At 40.9% G+C, this 25,379-nt stretch overlaps 1 protein-coding gene and 1 long non-coding RNA gene across 2 annotated transcripts; one reads left to right on the top strand and one right to left on the bottom strand.

The window, feature by feature from the left end:
• Nucleotides 1-779: 779 nt before the first annotated feature.
• Nucleotides 780-5,703, bottom strand: LOC127361295 (uncharacterized). The gene is made up of 4 exons (XR_007884178.1): nt 4,580-5,703; nt 1,136-1,296; nt 1,023-1,052; nt 780-947 (listed from the first exon to the last, which is right to left on the bottom strand). It is a non-coding gene; the product is annotated as an uncharacterized LOC127361295 (long non-coding RNA).
• A 10,261-nt stretch (nt 5,704-15,964) lies between these two features.
• LOC127361285 (deoxycytidylate deaminase-like) lies at nt 15,965-22,810 on the top strand. The gene is made up of 6 exons (XM_051395816.1): nt 15,965-16,115; nt 16,838-16,925; nt 17,574-17,706; nt 18,880-18,996; nt 20,622-20,718; nt 21,718-22,810. Exons 1-6 carry the CDS (start codon nt 16,078-16,080, stop codon nt 21,776-21,778), a joined length of 534 nt encoding a protein of 177 aa, XP_051251776.1. The 5' UTR covers nt 15,965-16,077; the 3' UTR covers nt 21,779-22,810.
• Nucleotides 22,811-25,379: the final 2,569 nt, after the last annotated feature.

A 25,379-nucleotide genomic window follows, 5' to 3' on the forward strand; every position in this document is an offset into this window, starting at 1 on the left:
TTTGTAATTTAGATAATTGATTAATTTCATCGGGCTTGATTGATAGATATAACTGCGTATCATCTGCATAACAGTGAAAGTTAATGGAGTGATTCCTAATAATGTTGCCTAAAGGGAGCATATATAAAGTAAATAGTATTGGTCCAAGTACAGAACCTTGTGGAACTCAATGACTAACTGTAGTATTTATTGAAGATTCATCGTTAACATGTACAAACTGCGAGCGATCTGATAAATATGACTTAAACCAGCTTAGTGTGGTTCCTTTAATGCCAATTTGATGCTCAAGTCTCTGTAAAAGAATATCATGGTCAATGGTGTCAAATCAGCACTAAGATCTAATAATACAAGTACGGAGACAAGTCCATTGTCAGAAGCAATCAGAAGGTCATTATTAACTTTAACCAGAGCTGTCTCTGTGCTATGATGAACTCTAAATCCTGACTGAAAATCCTCAAACAAACTATTGTTAGTCACACAACTCTTTTGCGACTACTTTCTCCAGAATCTTAGAGAGGAAGGGGAGGTTAGAAATCGGTCTATAGTTGGCTAAAACCCCTGGGTCAAGAGTGGGCTTTTTAAGAAGGGGTTTAATTACAGCTACTTTAAAGGACTGTGGTACACAAAAGACCACATCTTTATAACAGCACAGATTATTAAAATAACCTGATGGTCTTACCTGAACAGGTGAGATCCAGGATGTAGGAAGAGGAATCTGATGTTACACTGTCCCTGAGAGCAGATCCAGACTGAACACAGTTAGACCTGACCCTCCAGACTCTCTCCGTAGTACAGAAACAGGAGAGCCACAGTCCAGTTCTCTGCAGGCAACAGCTGCTTCCTTCAGGCTCCAGCCAGAGAGTCACCTACTGGTCTCCAGTCTCCCTGATGTTTCAGCTCCAGTGTTCCTGCACAGCGATTGTCTCCTCCCACCAACCTGACAGTCTCTGAACAGAAACAAGAGAGTCATCAGCATAAGAAGTGACTATAATTATTTATTTCTCTTTTCTTTCTGTATTTACCTGTGTTTTGTTCTCCTTCTATCTGCAGTCCTGAGGAGAAAAACATATATACATGTATAAAGTATAAAAGTATAAAGCAGCATTTTGATTGGAGGACACTGCAGTCAGTTTACCTGTTTACTACAGGTTAGAAGAACATGTGAATACCCTGAACACAAAGGTTTTCATTTTGTTTCTGCTTGAAATGATCCCAAACAGTTTCTCTGGCCTGTCTCTCCTCTTTGCCACTCGCTTTTTCTCTCTCCGAAGCACAATGTCCAACAGTAGTCATCAGCTGTTGAAAACACAGTACGCGTTATATAGTTGTATGGATTAAACAAAGCCTTGGTGCAAGTAATTTGCATAGATGATTTTTAGAGGAATTGGTTCAGCCCTACTTAAGATATAATATTATAGGACCCACTAGTCTCGATAGCAGTGTCAGTAAGCTTGGACCTTACTGATTTTCGGGTTTTGAGAAAGTTGGAACTGGTTCCTTATAGAATCGGGTCTTGATCACCATCCCTAACAATGAGTGACCTCCATAGAAAAACAGGCAGGGCAGATTACAAGGACCTCAGTTGTCAGAGTTGAGTGGAGAACATTTAAAATCCAGGTTGTAACAGAGGCTACACAGTCATGAAGGGTAGTCAGGTTATTGAGGTTTTTAGGTTGAACTGAGAAGTAAAGCTACGTGTTATTAGTGTAGCAATGGTTGGAGAGGCCACTAAAGCAGAGTCAAAGGTCAACACACAAAATGCAGTTTACTTTTTATCTCACAAAAATTTTATTCCATTTCTATCTCCAAAAAGGAAGATTATGCTCATGGAGCGACAGCACTCTCTGAAGTGTTGTTTTGCTCCTACAGTGTGTAGATGTGTTTGTGTTTGGATTTAAACAGCTCCAGATTGTGGTGTAACTCTTCAGTCCTGGTAACACTGAGATGTTCTGAGCAGGGGAGGGAGAAGGACTCCCACAGAGTAATACAAATACAGGAGAGAGCATTAATCTTTATCACCTTCTAAGCTTGTGTTACAGATGTTTCAAGATGTTTGGCCAAAGTGATGGTAATTTCTTGGCTCTCTCTCCTCGTCTCTTTTTGAACATATGATTTTTGGTGGAACAATTTTTATCAGTTCCCCCTCTGCTTGTGCTATTACCTCAACCTCAACTACTGCTCGCTCTCTGTGGAGACATATTCACATATACTAATCTTTAAAAAGTCATACCAGTCAGAAAACAACTTTCATTTGTAGGGGAACATAAAGTACTTATTCTCTCTTCACTTTTTCCAAAACTCTGTTATTCTAGTTCTGGTTTCTGGTTTGAGGGAGTTTCTCTCTCCAGTGTTTGGTGCAGCCTTTACTGAGTTACCTGAATGAACTGTATTCTGCTGACTGTTCATTTTTTTGTTTGGATTATGTGAATGAATTAATCTCAGGGACTTTTTGTTTATGAGGCTATTGTTGCACTTGCAGTGGCGTGTTGAGTGTGGTTGTGTCGGATGTGTACTGTCTCGGTTTTCTCTCTCTCTCTCTCTCTTTCTCTCTCTTACACACACAGAGTTCAACAGAGTTGACAATGGCTGCACCCTGCATGGAAGCCTTGTGAGTAAAAAACAGCTGTGTGACAGCTGATGTAAAACAAAAGATCAATAAAACCCAATACCGGAGATACCAACCTTTGAGATCAGATTGGACCTCCCTAGCATAGAAAGATAATCACTGAATATAAATACTATACATATATAATAAAAAAAAAACACCACTATGTCCAGTTGGTTGGCCAGGACCTGTTTGTCAGTCTGGAAGTTCAAGTCCCACGTCATTCGGATTGGACAAGTGCGGCCGGATGGTCTCAAAGAGAGGCAAGATGATCAGAACTGAAGGGGTCGACCTACCATAGGGCAACATAGGTGATATCCAAGACAGCTACAAGTACCTTGGTATCCCACAGGCTAATGGAAACCATGAGGAAGCCACAAGGAAGTCAACCACAACCAAATACCTCCAGAGAGTTAGGCAGGTCCTGAAAAGTCAGCTGAATGGCAGGAACAAGATCTAAGCCATCAACATGTACGCACTACCAGTCATCAGATACCCTGCTGGGATCATAAGCTGGCCAAAGGAGGAGATAAAAGCCACAGATATCAAGACAAGAAAGCTCCTCACCATGCACGGAGGGTTTCACCCCAAATCCAGCACCCTGACACTGTATCCTAAGCGGAAAGAGGGAGGCCGAGGACTAGTGAGCATCAAGGCCACTATCCAGGATGAAACATCAAAAATCCAAGAGTACATCAGAAAAAAGGCCACAAAGGATGAACTGCTAAGTGAATGTCTCAGGCAACAGAAGCCCGATAAGAGTGCAGAGGAAGAGGAGCAGACAACCTGGAGGGACAAGCCCCTACATGGCACGTACCACCGCCAAATTGAAGAAGTGGCTGATATCGAGAAGACCTACCAATGGCTGGAAAAGGCTGGACTCAGAGACAGCACAGAGGCACTGATCATGGCAGCACAAGAACAGGCCCTAGGTACAAGAGCCATAGAGGCCAAGATCTACAAGAGTAGATCTGACCCAAGGTACAGACGATGCAAAGATGCCCCTGAGACAGTCCAGCACATAGTAGCAGGATGTAAGATGCTAGCCGGGTCAGCATACATGGAGAGACACAACCAAGTGGCTGGAATAGTGAACAGGAACATCTGTACCCAGTATGAAATAGAAGTACCCAAATCCCAATGGGCCGCACCACAGAAGGTGGCTGAGAACAACACGGCCAAGGTGCTGTGGGACTTCAGCTTCCAGACTGACAAACAGGTCCTGGCCAACCAACCAGACATAGTGGTGGTAGACAAGGAGCAGAAGAAAGGGGTGGTGATAGATGTGGCCATACCAGCAGACGCCAACATCAGAAAGAAGGAACACGAAAAGGTTGAAAAGTACCAAGGGTTGAAAGAACAGCTGGAGCAGATGTGGAAGATCAAGGCGAACGTGTTCCCCGTGGTAGTAGGACCCCCAAACTGGGGGAGTGGCTCCAACAGATCCCAGGAACAACATCAGAAGCCTCAGTCCAGAAGAGCGCAGTCCTAGGAACAGCTAAGATACTGCGCAGAACCCTCAAACTCCCAGGCCTCTGGTAGAGGACCCAAGCTTGAGGATGACACAGATACCACCCCAAGAGGGTGAGAGGGAAGTTTTGGTTTTATTTATAGAATGTATATAAATACATTAAGTGGTGGTTGCAAACTAATTATTGGGTAAAAATAGAATAAAAAACTTGGTTTGATTTGATGAAAATCTGAAGTATTCAAACTTAATGTGAACAATTTTTATCCCTTTGATGCTTTGGTGTGTGTGTGTGTGTGTGTGTGTGTGTGTGTGTGTGTGAAAAACAGATAAAAAAAGATTCTTTCAACTGAATCAACCAACAGCAGTTTGATTGATATTCACTCATAACATTGATTTAAATTCAATGAAAATTGAGATATCCGTTTCTGTAGATGAAGCCTTCGTATGTTCCTCCAATATCCAACACAAATATTTAACTCATCATCTTTAAAGCAGAGTCCTACCTGAGCTCAACAGCAACAGCAAAAGCACCAGGTGATCCATGTCCAGGTACAGCGTCTCTCTGCCCGTCTGTCTGGTCTCTGATCTGGTAATCACATGTGCTGTCCTCAGTGTCTGTCTGCTTACAGGAAGAGGTGGAGCTTTACTGGAATATATCTGACTGACTTTCTGTCACATGTTCAGCTTTTTCTATCAGCCATCCCAGATAGCAAGGAATGTTCCCACAATGTTAGCTAACATTTTCTGCAAGTTCTAAGTATGGTTTAACAAAAATGATTTAATATAATGTTCAAAGAACACTCAGGATGTGGAGTATTTCAAATAATGTTGAGGCACAGGTCATCATTCTGCTGGTGTAGGGTGCATTATTTTATTTTAGTGATCTGTGAAAAAATATTTTGTGAAATAGAAAATATGGTGTGTGATATATATTATTCAAAGAATGTCTGTATGGATTCTGGTAGCATTTGAACACAGCACTGACATCTGCCCTGTATCTACAGCACTTATATCTGCCCTGTATCTACAGCACTGACCTCTGTAAATGTTGTCAAATGGACTCAATCAAATCTTTATTAACTCTCTCTGAAAGAAATTAGTGTCAACTTATTGGACTTCACTAAAACTTATGAAATAAAGTTAATATATCCTTTCTGTTACTATTATATGAATCAAAATAACAGTACAGCAGTCTGACCTGCATTTACAGCACTGATATATGAATTGTATATACAACACTGATATTTATCACTGTACATAGGTCTATGAAAAGCATTTAATTACAGTTTCCTTTGTTTGATATAAATTTAGAAATACATTTAAATAATTTATCTTTGTGTGGTGTCTACTCTATTTCATCCTGAAGTGATCTGCTCAAGGAATAAATTGTGTTATTTCTGTTTAAGTGCTTGCCCCTGTTCCACTCATCCTAACAAACATCTTTGGCTGCCATAGAAACATCAGCTTTCAATGCACTTCCAACAGACAACAGTGAACTGTTTCATTTTGTTGTGAAGACTGCTGTGTTTGATGGGAGACATTGGGGTCGGAGGCAGTAGTGACAGGACTTTTAATGTCACATGGTCAGTGTTCAAGGCAGCGGCCTAAAGTGCAAATGGAGTTGACTCTGGAGGTCCTGGTTGGTGTACAGCCCTTGTGTTTTCTTGTTGGGTTGAAACGTATGCAAAATAATTGTCATTAAAATGTTATTATTTTTACAAGCAATTTCAGGTGTGCAGAAGTTTTAGGCATTCTTCTCAGGCATTGTTGCTTAAGAGACTTCTGATGACGTTGTGAGCAAAAAGACCTCGTATATTTGCGGTGCAGAATCAAAATCAGAATCGGGTTTATTGCCAAGTAAGTTTTTACACGTACAAGGAATTTGTCTAGGTGCGTTGTGCATAAAAATCACACAGAAAAATAAAGTAAATTGTTTAAAATATAAATAAATAAAGATAAGAAAAAGAAGAAAAGAAGACTGTACAGAAGACGGGAGTGCATTAATGTAATGCATATATACAGGGTGGGTATAAGAGTCGGTGTCAGTTGGGGATCCGGGCCTTGTTAATGAGACCAGCTGCCGACAGAAAGAAACTGTTATTGTGGTGTGAGGTTTTGGTCCTGATGGACCACAGCCTCCTGCCAGAGGGAAGTGTTTCAAAGAGTTTGTGTCCGGGGTGGGAGGGGTCAGCCACAATCTTGCCTGCACGCCTCAGGGTCCTAGAGACGTAAAGGTCCTGGAGGGATGGCAGATTGCAGCCGATCACCTTCTCAGCGGATCAATTGATTCGCTGCAGTCTGACGTTGTCCTTGGCGGTGGCAGCAGCGGCTGGCTGCGCAAGGTCACCAGATGGTCAATCTCCCATCTGTAGGCGGACTCATCTCCATCAGAAATGAGCCCAATGAGGGAGCCTGACGGACTGGTGAATGGAGGTGCAGCTGTTGGTGTAGAGAGAGAAGAGCAGAGGAGAAAGAATGCAGCCTTGGAGGGAGCGGTGCTGATCGTCCGAAAGTCACTGTTGTAGAAGAACTAATAATTTAGTAAAAATAGAATCAAAAACTGGGTTTAATTTTATGAAAATAGTTGAGTGTTTCTGATTTTCTCCCTTTGATGCTTTGATATGTGTGTGTGTGTGTGTGTGTGTGTGTGTGTGTGTGTGTGAAAGTTGATTTGCAACAACAGATAAAAACATTCTTCAACTGAATCAACCAACAGCAGTTTGATTGATATTCCCTGGATTGCACTCATAAACATCACACTACTCAGCCTCCCTGGGATAGTTTACTCTAAGGTGCTGGAAAGGAGGGTCCGGTCGATTGTTTAACCTTTGATTGAAGAAGAACAGTGCGGGTTCCGTCCTGGTCGTGGAACAACAGACCAACTCTCTACTCTCTCTCTCTCTCAGGTGTCCTGGAAGGGGCCTGGGAATATGCCCATCCGGTCTACATGTGCTTTGTGGATTTGGAGAAGGCATATGACCAGGTTCCCCAGGATATCCTGTGGGAAGTGCTGTGGGAGTATGGGGTGAGGGGGCCACTTCTCAGGGCCATCCAAGCACTGTATTTCCAAAGCGAGAGTAGTGTCTGGATTCTTGGTCGTAAGTCAGACTCGTTTCCAATGGGTGTTGGCCTCCGCCAGGGCTACGCTTTGTCGCCAATCCTGTTTGTGACTTTCATGGACAGGATATCGAGGCGTAGTCGTGGGGGGCAGGGGTTGCAGTTTGGTGGACTGAGGATTGCATCATTGTTTTTTGCAGATGATGTGGTCCTGATGGCATCATCGGCCTGTGACCTTCAGCATTCACTGGATCGGTTCGCAGCTGAGTGTCACTGGGATGAGGATCAGCACCTCTAAATCGGAGGCCATGGTTCTCAGCAGGAAACCAGTGGATTGTCTGCTCCGGGTAGGGAGTGAGTCCTTACCCCAAGTGAAGGAGTTCAAGTACCTCAGGGTTTTGTTCACGAGTGAGTGAATAGAATGGAGCAGGAGATTGGCCGGAGAATTGTGGCAGCAGGGGCAATTTTGCGATCCCTTTATAAAACAGTTGTCACAAAGAGAGAGTTGAGCCGAAAGATCTACCGGTTGATCTTTGTTCCTACCCTCACCTATGGTCATGAGAGATGGGTCGTGACCGAAACAACGAGCGGCCGAAATGGGTTTCCTCAGGAGGGTGACTGGCGTTTCCCTTAGGGATAGGGTGAGAAGCGAGGGACTCGGAGTTAACCTGCTTCTCCTTTGCATCGAAAGGAGCCAGCTTAGATGGTTCGGGCATCTGATGAGGATGCCTCCAGGGCGCCTCCCGAGGGAGGTGTTCCTGGGACGTCCAGCTGGGAGGAGGCCATGGGCCAGACCGAGGACCAGGTGGAGAGATTATATCTCAACACTGGCCTGGGAACGCCTCGGGATCCCCCAGTCAGAGTTGGCCGATGTGGCCAGGGAAAGGGAAGTTTGGGGTCCTCTACTGGACTTGCTGCCCCCGTGACCCGATCCCGGATAAGCGGATGAAGATGAGATGAGATGTGTCTTTCTATGAGCAGAGATCTTTAATGTTTTTGTTCTCTACACTAGTTCAATAAATGGAACCTTCGCCATGAAACAGGAAGTTGTCATAACTTCTGCGTACATGATCCGATCTCAATGAAACTTCACATGTTTGATAAGAGTCCCACCCTGAACACGTCTATGTGATAATATTCAGTAATAGTGAGAGCACCACCTAGTGGCAACAGGAAGTATCACGTTTTATACTTTCATGTACTTTCAAACTACTCCTAGTAAGATGATCAGATCCACCTGAAATTTACTTATAAAATGCAAAACACATTGTTGATGATATGTGATGAATGTGGTGAGTGGGCGTGTCTGTGGCCTGGCATGTCATTTTGATGTACCGCCACAAAACACGAGTTTGCTAAAACTTGAGTGTACATAGTCCATTCGGCTCCAAACTTCACTTGTCTGATAAGAGTCCCGCCCTGAACATGTCGATGTGATAATATTCAGTAATAGTGAGAGCACCACCTAGTGGTGAAAGGAAATTTATTTTTTTCTTTTATGTATATCTCCTAGAAGATAGACCAGATCCAGCGGAAATTCTGTAAGTAGTCCTTTAGGACAATGACGATGACATTCTATGAATCTTAAGCACTTTCGTAGGACCACGTTGCTGTGACAACGTGGCGAAAATCTGCCTTTTTGATAACATTTGAACACCTTTTGGGGGGCTAAACATGCCCGAAAATTCATGAAACTTTGCAAAACGCTAAAGGTACTGTCTTGGTCCCGTGGATGGGCGTCGCATAATGGTTTAGCCATGCCCCTCCAGAATCAGCCCCCAAGACACGTAAGACTGACATGTATCAAAATTGGTACGTATGTGTATTGCATTGTATTTGAACAAACTCCTCCTAAGGAATATATCGGATCAATTTCAAAATTGGCCAGATGAAAAGTTGTAGAGTACTCATAACTTCAGTGTGCAATGTCCAATCTCCACTTAACTTCATGTAACACTGTAGATATTAGTGATTGCTTGGACCTGAGTCTAGGTTTGGAGGAGCAGTTTGTAACTAGACCTCAGTAATAACAGACTACAGACCAAGAAGTAAGTTTTAACTGCCGGCTTATTTATATAGAACAGTTAGTAGTGGACATACACAGTTGGCACCAAATCACACACATACACGAAAAGAAAAAGAAACATACGCTCAGTTTCTTGGAAATATTTCACATTAATAATGTCCAGCTCTCAGGAGACGGGTTATTCCTCCTATTTTTACCTATCTTTGGTTTCCGTTAAATCTAGTTGAGTTGAAAATAATTTTCAACTTAGGGTCCTTTAAGTTGTTATTTAGTCCCTCGTTTTCTCATTGAGTTAACTCAGTTCCCATTTTATCTCAGTAAGGCCTATCTTAAGAGTTTTTGTCTCACCTTCTCTTTAGTTCACTTAACCAATAGGTTTTTGTTTTTTTTAGTTTAAAAAAAAAAAAAGAAAAGAAAAACATTTGCATCACCAATTCGGCAAAATAATGAAAATTACAATACCACAAAATTCAGATTGGGAACTCAACTTCACAAATCAGCCATGATCTACAACTCAATCTCACAACTCTAAATTAGTCCCTTTGTTAAGTCCTTTAAGAGTCCAGATGAGCTTCACTGCACACTGCAGCAAAATAATAAAGTTTCAGTCCTACCACGATTCAGGTGAATGAATCAGTGTCCCTGGAATATATGTTGGTCTTGTGGAAACAGATCCGTATCCGACGCAGTTTCTCCTATGGGTGGCTCGCCATCTTCTTTCCCCGCTCCACGTGCATAAACACCAAGCAGCTCCTCTCGACAAAAAACCTGGCCAGTTTCACAACAGGGCAATACACATTTACACAGTTTTGTCTTTTATATATTCAACAAAAATTACCTGAGGAGGACTAACACCTAAACACAGGCTAAATGTTAAATTAAATCAGAACCGCACCATAAAATGGCGGCGGCGTTCGTCTCCATTCAACGACAAGGCTCAACTTGACCATGCCTATTGCACGTAACATTAGCTTTTCAATTTTCTTACACAAATAAACACTTCCTTAGTTTAGCTGCTGGCACGTTAGGCGTAACGTTACATTCAGCTCAAAAAAAACAACAAGGAAATGCATGCTAATTTACACGTTATAAACAGTAGTTTCCACCCACCAAATCCTTTTTCAAAGCAACAAAAATAGAATCCAGCAATGTGGACCAAAAAGCAACAAAGAATCCTCCAAAATATGGAAAAGAATTTAGGTTTTACAGTCCTTTTTTACTCTTTTATCTCAGTCTCTCCTCACTCGGTTTTCGGACTTCTCTGTTGTTTTACTTCTCAATGTCTACTGCTCTCACTCTGTTTTTTCTCTCTCTCCAGCAAGCGGCGCTAGAATCACTCTGATTGGCTGTTACCGCTGCACTTATTAAAGTTCAGTCAGGACCACTTTCGTCAAAATATTTTATATCCCAAGCAGAATTTACATTTGGCGGTATGGCTCTGTTCTGGGACCTCCTTGTCCTTCCGCGTGCCTACGTGGAAAACCTAAAGACAGGGAGAGCACACCTCCCTGCCCTTCCATGTGCCTACATGGAAAAGTTTAAGACAAGGAGAGCGGCAGCAGAGACCCCCCAGGGTACAGAACAGAGAAAGCATCAATGGCAATCAGAAAATGACATTGATTAATTAGGAACAACATAAAAAGGAGGAGCTGGGGTGGAGGTGGGTGCAAAAGGCTTGTAGAGCAGCAGCAGAGATAGGCAGGCAGGCTAAAGCAGCTTAAATAAGGCGCCATGCATGATGTTTGCCAATTGGATGCTTGAGGAAATCCGGTGAGCTGTCATTTGACTGTGTATGGTATCCAATGGGAAGCTTAGAGGAATCAGCTGATGTATGTTTATGACTAGCTGTAATCGTATGATATAGCTGTAACTGAAAGCTAAGCCTGACTTCGTGCCCTGCCTGAACTAACGCTATGCTCAATTTCAGTCAGGACCACTTTCGTCAAAATATTTTATATCCCAAGCAGAATTACATTTGGCGGTATGGCTCTGTTCTGGGACCTCCTTGTCCTTCCGCGTGCCTACGTGGAAAACCTTAAGGCAGGGAGAGCACACCTCCCTGCCCTTCCATGTGCCTACATGGAAAAGTTTAAGACAAGGAGAGCGGCAGCAGAGACCCCCAAAGAACCATACCAGGCAACCTCCCTTCCATGAGCTACATGGAAGTGCCATTAAGAGGAGCCAGCAGCGCAATTTTTTGTAAGAAATAAATAACAGTAATAAAGCCAATAATTTATGCGGATACTAGTTTAAGTAACTTGGCTGAAGATTAATAAAGAGATCCCTAAGAAGTTATGCTAGAAGTGTATTTAGATTAAGCCAGCAAAAACATATTTCCTGAACAGAGTGTTATATTTAGTGGTGTGGCTCTGTATGGGACCTCCTTGTCCTTCCACATGCCTACGTGGAAAACCTTAAGGCAGGGAGAGCACATCTCCCTGCCCTTCCATGTGCATACATGGAAAAGTTTGAGACAAGGAGAGCGGCAGCAGAGACCCCCAAAGAACCACACCAGGCAACCTCCCTTCCATGAGCTACATGGAAGTGCCAGTAAGAGGAGCCAGCAGGACTATAAACCAATACGTCTAAGCAGACTAGTTGAAGTACATGGCTAAGTATACTAGAGATATCCCCAGAAATTTGCTATACATTAATGAATTTAAGCCGGAAATTACAGGGCACTCATTGCTTTACTAGCATCAAGAATTGCTTGGCCTCAGGCAGGAGGTATCGTTCGTAAGCAGATAATGAACATTTACCCATAGCCTTAGCGTCGAGACAGGAGCTACGGATGCTGCATTTGTTGCTGCTCCTATGCGAATTGAATGAGGAGTTATTTCAATGTAGATTAGCTAAGCCAGATCGCATATACTGAGCAGTAGATAGCCTGTAGGATTGCATGGTTGTGTTTACTCTAACACGGTTTGAGAAAATGGGGGGCAAGTCAGGCTGGATGGCGCTGCCTCCGGGCACAGCTGGCAAAATTCTGCAATTCAAACCGGGACAAAATCAGCAATTGTTATCCAAGCATGGAATATGAGATGCTCTAATAATGAATTTACCCAACATAGATTACCAAGTGAGGCGCCTTACAAATCTATAAATGAATGGAACTGAAGAACGCCCTTGTAAATGATGTTGGCAGTTGCCTCATTGTCACAAAAACATGATTGTTTCCTTGACCAGTCTTTTCCCCACAGAAACATGAAACAACAATTGGGTACATTCATTAAAAAGGTAGAAGAGGCATTAGCTGCAAGGACGACAGTATTTTAGCCATATGTCTGCAAACCACGGATTATTAAAATACCCCCCTAAAACCTACGGAAGGGCGGTTGTCATACAGGTCCATCATGCCACTTCTACTGTATGTTTGAAATAATTATATCTCCATTATTCTGTACACAACACTGAAAAACTTGTGGATCCATTGCTCTTCCCTAAATGCCCCTCATGTCTGCTCCCTGTCTTCTAAGCTCAGCAAAGATGTTCATTAGTGATCTAGTAGATCATAGCAGTCACACTATTAGACCTTGCTGTTGACATAAAGCTCCCAGGGTGAACTGGCACACAGTGTTCGATTCATTTATATGTACTCAATATGCTGCGTCTTTTCATAATTAATGGCAAATGATGATCTAGCTGCTCATTGTAAAAGAAGGAGATGCCATACCATTTATCACACAGGAGAGATCAGGACTGGGGCTCGGATCTGCAGCCCTCATCCAAGCTCACCATATCATGGAGTTCTCTATAAATCGGAGAGGTCCAGAAGCCTGGATATAAGGGAACTTCCCTGGGGAATAACACACATGCCAATTTAAGATGTCTAAGCAAGGAGAGCAGTTCTCTTTTGGAAATAACTACTGCCTGCTGATGCAATTTTTCATCAGTACACTATCTAGAGTGAAGCCTAGAACTCTAGCCTTACAGGGCCTGATGTTTCTCCTTGGATAGCGGAAGACCTAATGTTTAAAGGTATATTTAAGAGCAAAAATGCATGGTCTGATTTTTTGAATTGGTAGTCAACTAACAGAAAATCGTCTATGAGATGGAGCACAAAAGCAGTTGCAGTTATTTAAAAGAATCCAGCAGAGAGCCTCTGATAGGATATCAAATATGTGGGGCTGCTTTTTTTTAGTCAGTAAATTTGAAGCAAAAGGAATAATCAAAGGAAACATCATCAAAGAGTGGCACAGGTGGGATACAGGAAACAGGATGACACCTTGATACAGTACAGCGAAAAGTAACTGGCCATCTGGCCCTTGACCTGCTGTAAATGAGTCAAGTCTCACTTTCTCTCACTATTACTCTTATTACATCTTGTATTATATTGATTTATATTTCCGTTTGATTTTTACACCAATACATGCAGTCCCCATTACATCATCCATATATTTATACCTACATCAGGTAGTTTCATCAGCACAAATATAGAGCAATGACTTTTCCTTTAGGTCTTTAAGAAGACTCTGTGTGGTTACAGGATTTCTGCTTTCAGATAAGCCAGAAGTCAAAGAGCCATGTACCAACATGTTGCCAAAGCCGTGCCCAGCTGAAGTTAAGTGTACACATATTTCTTAGTGAGGCGTGTTGACAAACCCAAAGAACAGGTTTCAGTGAATTAAAGTGCAGTTACACCCTTCAATTCTATTTGCTCCCTCCCTCTCAACAAATTTGAGAGGGAGACTGAGGAAACGCATCAGAGACCTGCAAAGGACAGTGACTTTAGGGGGTGTGACATCAACACACAGCAGCCACCGGCTTGGTGGGTAGTGAATGTTGAAACCGGCACATTTGTTCTATAGATATTTGTCGGTACTTGGTAAACCCAGCTGATTTACTCTCAGAAATTGAACCAACAAAAAATTTAAAATAGGAACAAGCTACACTCTTTTATTACATTTTTAAAAAATCAAGCACTTAATCTTGTAAAGCTCCCTGTTATGTATTTTATTTTTTCATGTATTATTTAGTTTGAAATGAGAACATTTGCTTATCTTATCATCATCATCACCATCGGTCACTACTATTACGTTACCTGTGTCTCTGTCTCTCTGTCTCTCTGTGTCTCTCTCTCTCTCTCTCTCTCCTGCCTAGAGTCGTGGTCTGTCCTAGGTTTCTGCCTTTTAACAGGCAGTTTTTCCTTGCCCTTGTCGCCAAGGTCTTGCTCATGGTGGTACTGTTGGGTCTATGTAAATAATGTTATAAGGAGTTCGGTCTAGACCTGCTCTATTTGAAAAGTGTCCTGAGATAACTTCTGTTATGAATTGGCGCTATACAAATAAAATTCAATTCAATTCAGTTTAAAAAATGTATATATAATATTCTCAACTGAACAAGAAGATGGAGAACATGTATTTTAAAACTGTCAACAGTCCCCACAACATGCACCCCATCATTGATTCTAGATTTAATATTTTTCAAAATGTAATGACATCAGAAAACAAAAATGAATTAAATATATTTTATCACAATACTCTAATTTCCAATCTTAATAAACAGAGTGTGCAGTATGTTCCTCTCAAGTGGCTTAATAATTATTTAACTGATAGAGAACAATTTATTTGTCTAGTTTTAGTGGCCTCCACTTTCTGTTATTTTAAACATTTCCATGCCTGCATTAAAGTCACTGCAGCAAAAATATTTAAGCAGGTAAAGTAAAAACTGTAGTTATAAACTTGACAGGACAGAAGAAACTCTGATGAACTTCAGGATACATCAAGAACAGGATGGATGCATTAGCAAAAGAGGCTCTGAAACAAGAGGAGAGCATGAATATTTTAGTCAGTAAATTTGAAGCAAAAGGAATAATCAAAGGAAACATCATCAAAGAGTGGCACAGGTGGGATACAGGAAACAGGATGACACCTTGATACAGTACAGCGAAAAGTAACTGGCCATCTGGCCCTTGACCTGCTGTAAATGAGTCAAGTCTCACTTTCTCTCACTATTACTCTTATTACATCTTGTATTATATTGATTTATATTTCCGTTTGATTTTTACACCAATACATGCAGTCCCCATTACATCATCCATATATTTATACCTACATCAGGTAGTTTCATCAGCACAAATATAGAGCAATGACTTTTCCTTTAGGTCTTTGAGAAGACTGTGTTGATACAGGGTTTCCACTTTCAGATAAGCCAGAAGTCAAAGAGCCACTGGACATGTTGCCAAAGCCGTGCCCAGCTGAAGTTAAGTCAACACATATTTCTTAGTGAGGCGTGTTGACAAACCCAAAGAACAGGTTTCAGTGAATTAAAGTGCAGTTACACCCTTCAATTCTATTTGCTCCCTCCCTCTCAACAAATTTAAAAAATGCATCAGAGACCTGCAAAGGACAGTGACTTTAGGGGGTGTGGCATCAACACACAGCAGCCACCGGCTTGGTGGGTAGTGAATGTTGAAACCGGCACATTTTAGTGTTCTATAGATATTTGTCGGTATTTATCATGTATTATTTTGCTTGAAATGAGAGCATTTGATCAGTGTTAAAATTCAGTTAATATTGTTGAAATATTATTGAATTGCACTTCAATTCATTGATTTGACAGTCAGGTGTTGACTTAATACAGATAGGCTGCTTCAATATAATGTCACTGAATACATAATGACATAGCATTTTGAACTGTAATTGCACCTGCTCTCTCAGTCCTGCCCTCCTCAGTTTCGTCTTGGATCTATAATATTTTCCAACCATGTAGTTTATATTAACAAGTTTCGAGTTACTTGAAGAACTGGTCTCTTCATCACTGTTAATAATAAATAATTAGCCTATTGGATCCACCCAACCCTTTTTGACGTCAGAAGTCGTTGCACTCCGCCGATAAATACAGAGACTGACTCTCACATCAAGCTCGTACAGCCACTGAGATCAACTCCAACAGAGGAAATCCAATATCTGGAAGACTATGGCAGAAAATCAGCCACAGAGTCCTGGTCCAAACAGGTCAGTAGTTTGAGCCTTTTGTCTACATTTAACATAGAGGCACAATTTGAATCAACATATTTTCAAAATCCCAAACCAGGACTGTAAACCATCAGGGTCATAATTGTTTTGGCAGTCTGTCCCAGTGGGGCTAACCATGGTACTGTATGTGAACATCAGACAACACCTAACAACGTGTGTTGTTAGGTGTTGTCTGTGTACCTGTTGGGATGAATATCTCTTGCGGAGCTCCTGTTTTTCTTTTTGCCCTTGAACTCGACCGTAAAGTTTTCGGCCTCTGTTTAGTTCATGTATGATGAAATAGTAGCATGGCTACATGGTTCTTGGTTGAGCAGACAAAAACACAGACCCAAACTCTTACTTCCACCAGGCACAGCTTTAAAACGTCGCGACTGCATCGCTAAAGTTCAGCATATTTCTTTTACTGAAGATTATACACTTTAGGGTTCTTCTCAAAAGATGACTGTGGTATTCTGTGGTGTTTATGGTAATAATCTTGTTGCAAATGACTACCAGTTTACTGTGTATGTAGAAGAATACAGGTTGAATTCAAACATAGTGTAGAGTCTGGATAGATGTGTAAACAGAAGGGATTACTGCTCACACATGAGCTGTGATTTCAGTAAATGAAAGCAAAGGAAATATTAAAAAAATAATTATTTTTTCTCTTGGCTCACAAAACTTTACATCCTCTTTCTGTCTTTTTCTGTTTTTCTCTGTAGTGGCACAACCGACTACCTGAGCAACGAAGACTACTTTATGGCTTTAGCCTGTCTGTCAGCCAAAAGGAGCAAAGACCCTAACACACAGGTGTGTGTGCGTGTGTGCGTGTGCGTTTGCATGGGTATATTATTAGTAGGTCTTAGACAACCAAAGAAAATCTTGGTTGATAGTACCTATTTACCTATTTTAAAGCTAAAGCATTATAAAGTGCTGCATGTCCACAAAAATCATGTATCAAAAGTAATGTTATCAATCCATCACTGAGCTTGAACCTCCCTTGTTAGCCTGTGATTGCTCCGTAGCAGTCTATAGTAAAATGCACACACGTTGCAATCAAACATAAACTTTAACCACACAGCTTTTCTGTCATCTGAGACTGGGGACAGATGTAGAAATCTTTGTTGGTTATCTGACATTGTGTCCATAAGTTTGGAGCTGAGTAAATGTTTAGTTGGTTAACCCCTGCAGTCTCCAGGCTGTTCTGCATTTTGTTCATATATGTAAAGAAAAGAAAATTCAATTGTTATTTTGCAGTATGTACTCAACAGCCAAAGAACTAATGGAACAATGTTAAGAAAACACTGAATTTGTCATAAAAAAGAAGCATTTTAAGTATGTATGTAATGGGTCCCTTAAGGAAACAAGTTTGGTACCACTGTACTGGATTGTTGATATATTTAAGATTTATAAGATTTACAGCTGAAAGAAATGTGGAACTCCTCTCCCTCTCTGCAGGTGGGGGCATGTATAGTGAACCAGGAGAATAAGATAGTTGGCATTGGTCACAATGGTATGCCAAATGGCTGTGATGGTAAGCTACCGTGGTCCAGGGATGCAGTCAACAAGCTTGACAATAAATACTTTTATGGTGAGCATGCATGTGCACACACACTTTTTGCTGCTTTCATTTTGGACAGTCTGATTCCAGAAAAAAATTATGATTACAGTTTGTTTGAATAAAATGTCCAGGTGCAACAAAGTAACAAAGCACTCCTGGTTGAATAAAAACTGTACAATTCATGTGTTCTGGAAGTTGTAAACAATACAAATAGCAAATATGGAAACAGTTGTATAAAGCCTTTTGTGACTCTTTTGTGACTCTCTGATCATTGCGTCAAGTAGAGGTCTAACAATACACAAAATTCACAGTTTGGTATGTACCTTGTACCAAATGTAGACAGTAACATGTTTTTCATTTATTTTGAAAAATGTAAATACTAAATGCACTCAAATACTTTCATATTGTCAAGAAGAAAACTGAATAACACAAATGTCAGTAATTCTCCATCATAAGGGTCTGACCTGTTGATAATTCCTGAACTGCAGCATTTATATGGAGTGATTAATGCTCATGTGAAGGCGGATTGTGGTGGTGGCTTAAATCCTGTATTTTCTTTGACCAAGTATGGTCGTATACATATCCGTAGCAATAAACACTCAGTAGCAGTAGTTAGTACATTGGCACGGCCCACATTTGCATTTGTCTGATCTTCACATTTATAAATGAACAATGTTAATTCAGTTTGATACTAATCACTGCCCTTTGAGCAAGTAGTAGACATAACTAGGCTATATGGACAGCAATTGTTTTGGTCACACGGTGTACCAAACCGAGATAGTCACATACTAAACCAAACTGTTTGGGGCCCTCACATAGGGGGCCCCTTATGGCCATAGCCTCAAGTTACATCACTCGAGGCAACTGTTGGTTAGATCTGAAGACTACAAGTTTGAATATAAAAATTAGCTACCTTAGTTAGACGACTGTAACTTACTCCTCCTTTCTGTTTGAGATTAGCAGCTTTAGGCTATTAGCCACTACTATCATAACAGAAGTGAATCTCTTCAATCTCTAAAAAATGTTAAGTTAACAGGATTCAGTCACTGGAGCGCATAAATGCGTTAAAAAACATAAACAGTCAGTGCCTGTGTCAGAAAACACATCATCTGTTATGTGTTGGTAATCTAGAGAACCCAGGTCCAGACACAGAAGGGAAGGCAGTAGTGAAAAAAAAAAATAACTTGCAACGTCTCTCGACAGTGTGCCATGCAGAGCTGAATGCCATTATGAACAAGAACAGTGCTGATGTGAAAGGCTGCACCATGTATGTGACTTTGTTCCCCTGCAACGAGTGTGCCAAGCTCATCATCCAGGCAGGTGTGTTGACCACCCACACACACACACACACACACACACACACACACACACACACACACACACACACACACACACACACACACACACACATACACACACACACACACTGTACAATAACAATATCTTCCTGCCGGACAACGCTGTGAATGATTAGGAAGAAAATGAAGATGCTGTTCAAGCTTTTCATCATTTTCATTTAATCCACCGCAATTGAGAGGAAAAGGAAGAAGTAATAAATGTTTTGAGTGTGAGTGTAGTGGAAATCAACAGATTTCAGTTGATCAGGTGTATTTGGAATTAATATATTGCTATATGGCATATATAGTATATATAGTGGCATGAGAATGTGCCAGAGGCCACTAAACTTGGACTTTCACAATCCAAATGTTTCTCTGGGCTACTTTTGGGCACCGGTTGGCCACTTCATATCCTTGTGGAAAGCCCTAATATATATAACATTTTTATTACCTCTTGCTGGATTGACTTTGTGATGTGAACGACAAAATTTAGGTCAGTGGTTCCCAACCAGGGGGTTGTGAGGTCACGAGGACTTCTTAATTTTAAGGTGCTTGACTGCCATTGCCAATACTGTTGTTGCTGTGCACCTGTCTGTCTGTCTGTCTGTCTGTCTGTCTGTCTGTCTGTCTGTCTGTCTGTCTGTCTGTCTCTCTCTCTCTCTCTCTCTCTCTCTCTCTCTCTCTCTCTCTCTCTCTCTCTCTCTCTCTCTCACTCACCCACCCACCCCAACTGGTCGAGACAGACGACCACCCACCTAGAGCCGGAGGATCTGTCCTAGGTTTCTGCCTTTTAACAGGCAGTTTTTCCTTGCCCTTGTCTCCAAGGTCTTGCTCATGGTGGTACTGTTGGGTCTCTGTAATTAATGTTTTAAAGAGTTCGGTCTAGACCTGCTCTATTTGAAAAGTGTCCTGAGATAACTTCTGTTATGAATTGGCGCTATACAAATAAAATTGAATTGAATTGAATTGAACTGTTATCAGGTATATATTATGAAATATCCATAAAATATGTCACTTAGTTGCTCATCCGTTTACTCAATGATAGAAAAAGGTTCCCTCATGGAAAAGGGGACGTGAATGAGTGCAGAAAGAGAGAGGAAGAGAGGAGCTCAGTGCATCATGGGAAATCCCCCGATAGTCTAGGCCTATAGCAGCATAACTAAGGGATGGTTCAGGACTCACCTGATCCAGCCCTAACTATAAGCTTTATCAAAGAGGAATGTCTTAAGCCTACTCTTAAATGTGGTGAGGGTGTTACTCATTTCATTTCTGTCAGTCACATACAGTGACATACATTGTACTATTAGCAATATTGTATATATTGTATTACTATAAGGTACATAGACTCTCATTATATTTCTATTTCCATTTGAATTTTGCATACTTTTATGTATGCTCTATATACATTTATATTCTATATATATTGTGTTAGATATTGTAATATAAGTATTATTTTTATTCTTTAACATGCACCTTGAACAATTGTAACAAACAAATTTTCCCCCAAAGATCAATAAAGTATTTGTGATTTGTTTGTTAAGAAGACTAATAATGATATTTACTCAACACTCCTGCCATCCTTCATTACCCCTTCCTTCCTCTGTCCAGGTATTAGGGATGTGGTCTTTCTTTCTGATAAGTACCATACCCTTGTGGAGACGGAAGCTTCCAGAAGGCTGCTCAGGACAGCAGGCATACAATTCGAGTGAGTAACTGCTTTTCTCTGGCACACAGGAAAAAACAGAAATAGTGTTGCTTTCTTGCCTTAAAGTGAAATTTCATCCTGATAATCAGGCTCTGTTATCTTGTGATGGGTTAATTTCTATTAACCTGTTTTGTTGCACCAAGGTTTTCCCAACTTCAGAATACTTTTCAACAAGCCTATGAGAATGTGCTTGTACATTTTGTTCATTTAGGTCAACAGTGTGTCTGGTGGAATATGACACCTAATGCTTACATTTTAAATATAATCCATTTAAAACAGAGTTATCATTGATGTACTTCTATAGTAACTTAACCAAACATTATTATAGAATATCGGTTGATATATCAGTCTAAGTCATCCACATTTGACCAGTTATTCATCACAACAATACACCAGAAAACAACAATGGGCAATAACAAGGCAATAAGGTTGACAAAATGTTTGAGGGCAGTCCATAGTGCTGCAAGGTATGTCAAAGGCTTTCACTTCAGTTTTATTTGTATAGCACCAATTCATAACAGAAGTTATCTCAGGACACTTTTCAAATAGAGCAGGTCATAAAATTATTTACAGAGACCCAACAGCTCCCACCATGAGCAAGCACTTAGCGACAGCGGCAAGGAAAACCTTTCATTTTAGAGGCAGAAACCTCGGACAGACCCCGACGCTAGGTGGGTGGGAGGAAGACAGAGAGAGAGAGACAGACAGACAGACAGACAGAGGTGCACAAGGTGGTGGACAATGAGCAGTGAGTATATTAATAATAGTAACTGCAGTAATAGGCTTTATGGTTATTTTCACATTTTATAACATTTATTTTAACCTCTAAAATAGCACTTTAGTTTTGATGTTTGAGCAGATGAGATGAAAGTATGATTTCAAAAGACAATGAAGAGGAAACTCTCTTTGTCATCCATGTTTTTTTTCCATGTGTGTCCTCATACCTGTTTGCCCTGTAATTATGTACATACTGTTGTTTTCCTCTGTGTGTTGTGGCAGGGAGTTCCAACCCCAGAGGGCTGAGATTCCTATTGCCTTCAGATCCTTCTACGACCCTTAAACAGCATGACCATGGCAACACGCAAACCCCGAATGAGGTGGAAGACTGCTGAGATTGAAAGAGACTTTGATGCCTCTTTTCTCTATGTCTTCTTGCCGCTTGCTTTGCTTAAAGGAAAACTCAAACATATCTCGAGTTTACCTGACACTTTGCCCCTTGTGCATGCTCCCACATTTATTTCCTTTTTAAGGTCCAGTGTGTAACATTTAGGAAGATCAGAAATGGAATATAATATTCATATGTATGTTTTTATTAGTGTATAATCACCTGAGAAAAAGAATTGTTGTGTTTGCGTTACATTAGAATGATGTTGTCTCCAGATGCTGCAGGTTGTTTCTATAGTAGCCCAGAACAAACACTGGCTCCAAATAAGGCTGTTTTTCACATGTTTCTTGGCCACCATAGTTTTCCCCTCACACTTGGAAAGGAAGGGTGAAACAAGTGAGTTGCAACCTGCAACTACATCGCTAGATTCCACTAAATCCTATGTTTTCCTTTACCTTAAAAACTACCTTTGGGTTTAGGAATTCACGAGCACACTGAACACTCTTCAGTGTTTGATTTTAAAATCTTTTGTTTTGTGATTCTTCTCATTGCTCTCAGACCAGGTAAAACCCGAAATCAGCATTTTCCTCCTAGAAACAAGGTTCCAGACTAATACAGACACACCTTAATATTATGGTAATTTGACAGTGGTTGCTGCCCAGTAAATCAGTGAATACTGGGAGCTGCTCATTGTCACTGAGCATCTTACCATCCAACCACAATACAAAGTTTCCTTATCTCAACACACTATTTATATATTACTGTGTGCATATGGGGTTTTTAATATCATTTAAGCAATGTGTTCTGAAAGGTGTTGCTACAATTTTTTTTGTAATTGCAATGTGTGGGTTAGGGTTTTTTAATTAAAAAATGTCTAATTATCACTCAAAACACAGTTTATTTTTTAGATTGCCATCGTTTTCCTACTTTGTGCTCATTTGCCACAGTCTTCGCATGTGTGCCTTCCTATTAAATGACTTGGAACCACTTCTCAGTTCTGTCTTCATCATCTGTCATGTCGAAGTGTCCTTGAACCCCAAATTGCTCTCGACGCTGTGCATCGGAGTATGAGTGTATATGAATGAGTAGTTTCTGTTCTGGTTAGCAGTTGGCACAGTGTGTAACCATCAGTGTGTGAATGGGGTGAGTATGGCATGTACAGTGTTGGGCAAGTTACTTTTAAAAAGTAATTAGTTACAGTTACTAGTTACTTCTCCAAAAAGTAATTAAATTAGTTATTCAGTTACAAATTATAAAAATCACTAGTTTCTGCAGAAAGTAACTATTGCGTTGCTTTCAAGTAAATTTTTAAATGTGACCCCACCTCCACCCCTCTTTAACGGAACTTAAAATACATGAGCATGTTCAATTATTTATGATAAATCTGAATATTATAATGAAATGGACACTTACTACATTATAAACAGAAACAATGTACACAAGTCTAAACTATTTTAATGTTGCTGTGGGACAAAGTGAGACTAGCCTCCAATCAAATGCCATGTATGTAGATATTATATTTATATAGTGGATCGATGCAAATAACACAATAGATGTTTTGGAACTTTTGACATTTATTGCCCCTCAACAGGCCACAACTGGGCAAAATTAAATTATGCCTGTTATACCAAAAAATAAATAACAAATATATACAATCTTTGTAGTGCAAATAAATAAATAAAAAAAAAAAAACTTCAGACAATTGGTAGATAAACTGTACTTCAAGTATATTCTTCCTCGAAAAAGTAGAACAGTGTAACTGTACGAAAGGCTTTTATTGTGAAGGTGCATTTAGAGAAAGTGACGCAATCACGCCCCGTGGCGCGGTGACCCGCACACAGCCTGCAGCCGAGGCGACGGACCTTTTCCTTTTCTACCTTTACACCTGGACACACCTGTGGGGACGTTTAGTATATTTGGCCTTTAACTAAGGTTGTTGTTGTTTGGAGTGAGTTTTATTGTGTTACTCTGAGTGTTAAGTGGAAGCAAGAAGTAAGTATCGTTTCTATATTGTGTTAATGACGACGCACCTCGTTAACTCTCACGTGTGTTTAACGCCGACAGGTAACGGATGTCCGTTGTTTAACACTGTTTATGAGTATAATGTGAATGCTGATGTTTGAGTGGTTTGAGGGTCCAGTGAGCTAGCAGTCGGTAACTTGACGTAGTTCAGGTGGTTAATGACATGTGCGCCATGTGCCATTGTTTATTTAACACCCAGTTCAGCCAGTAGATGGAGCTATTGGACCAGTTAACCTATTATTATGGTTAATGTGTATTTCTGTTGGTGTAAATGTCATTATTATTGTTGCACATATGTCTGTATTTTTCTGCTCATGTAAGCACATTTGTTATTATGGAGATGAAGGTGTATAATGTGATTATTATTATTATTTCCAGAACTGTGACAACATTGAGTGTTCAATAAATCACTGCAGTCATCAGATCTGCTGGCAAAGAAGACATCCTGTCCTCATTCCTGTGTCCTGACCGACACCGCATCTCTGCTGTATAAACCTAAACGAGCTAGCATTAGTCCTTCCCTCACAAACAGTAACAATATGAGGTGCTTTCAATCTAACTGAAAACTGACACCGACGTGGATAGGCACTTTTGCCCAGTGCATAATGTGCATTTCACCATTACATTAGTTCCTTTAATTCTTGGAGGGAAAAGTAATGGCTATACTTCCATTTAGAGAAGGCTACTTTTAGATTATTTGGGCTAGCCATACCGGTCTCTTGTTGACTGACTCACTTGTGTTGTTTGTTGTGTGTCCGACTATGCGTGCTTTCGTACGCCCGCCCGCCCAACTCTACCTCTGATTGGCTTACCATGAAATTTTACTCAACCTCAGCCAATCGTCAGCATTTATGCACTTGTCTCTTGCACTGCCCACTAACCAAGGAAAAACAGTAAAAAAGTCTTTGCTGAAAAAAGTAACGCCGTTAGTAACGCCGTTATTCCCATCACTGGGCATGTAGTGGTCGAAAGACTAGAAAGGCGCTATATAAGTACAGTCCATTCAACATTTACCATTATTCTTGAAAATGTGTTTTAGGATGTTACTTCAATTTAAATGACATACTTACAGTTACTAGACGGGGTAATAGGACAGCTACAAATCAGAATCAGAATTAGGTTTACAGCCAAGTATGTTCACATACAAGGAATTTGTCTTGGCAAGATGGTACATAACAATTAAACATTGTTAAACAAACAAATGAAAATATGTCTTTAAACGATAGGGTCTATCGCAGCCACCGCACTTGGCAGGAGCCACGTCCTGCTCCCTATGTGGGGTGGCCAGCACAGAAGTCGCTCCCCTCAAACGTCTTCAACTGAGAGCAGAGCTGCATGATTCGGACCTGTTGACTTCACCGGTGTCTCATCAACTATCCCACAACACCTCAGTGGGGCTTGACAGCAGAACCAGCGTCCTGGACCTGCTCCCTCGGCCATTCAGGACCTCACCACTCAGCTCTGACCCACACCCTCTCTGCCAGCCTGGTTTAGCCACCGCTTGCTTCTCTTTAGCCACAGCCATCTGGATGCT

Source organism: Dicentrarchus labrax, unplaced genomic scaffold (assembly GCF_905237075.1).
Source record: "Dicentrarchus labrax unplaced genomic scaffold, dlabrax2021, whole genome shotgun sequence".
NCBI lineage: Eukaryota > Metazoa > Chordata > Actinopteri > Moronidae > Dicentrarchus > Dicentrarchus labrax.

Bases quoted from the DNA above. Each gene is read 5' to 3' on its own strand.
- LOC127361285 (XM_051395816.1), top strand. From the start codon at position 16,078: ATGGCAGAAAATCAGCCACAGAGTCCTGGTCCAAACAG. The intron at 16,116-16,837 runs GTCAGTAGTTTG...TTTTCTCTGTAG, and splicing joins CAGAGTCCTGGTCCAAACAG to TGGCACAACCGACTACCTGA. The intron at 20,719-21,717 runs GTGAGTAACTGC...GTGTTGTGGCAG, and splicing joins ACAGCAGGCATACAATTCGA to GGAGTTCCAACCCCAGAGGG.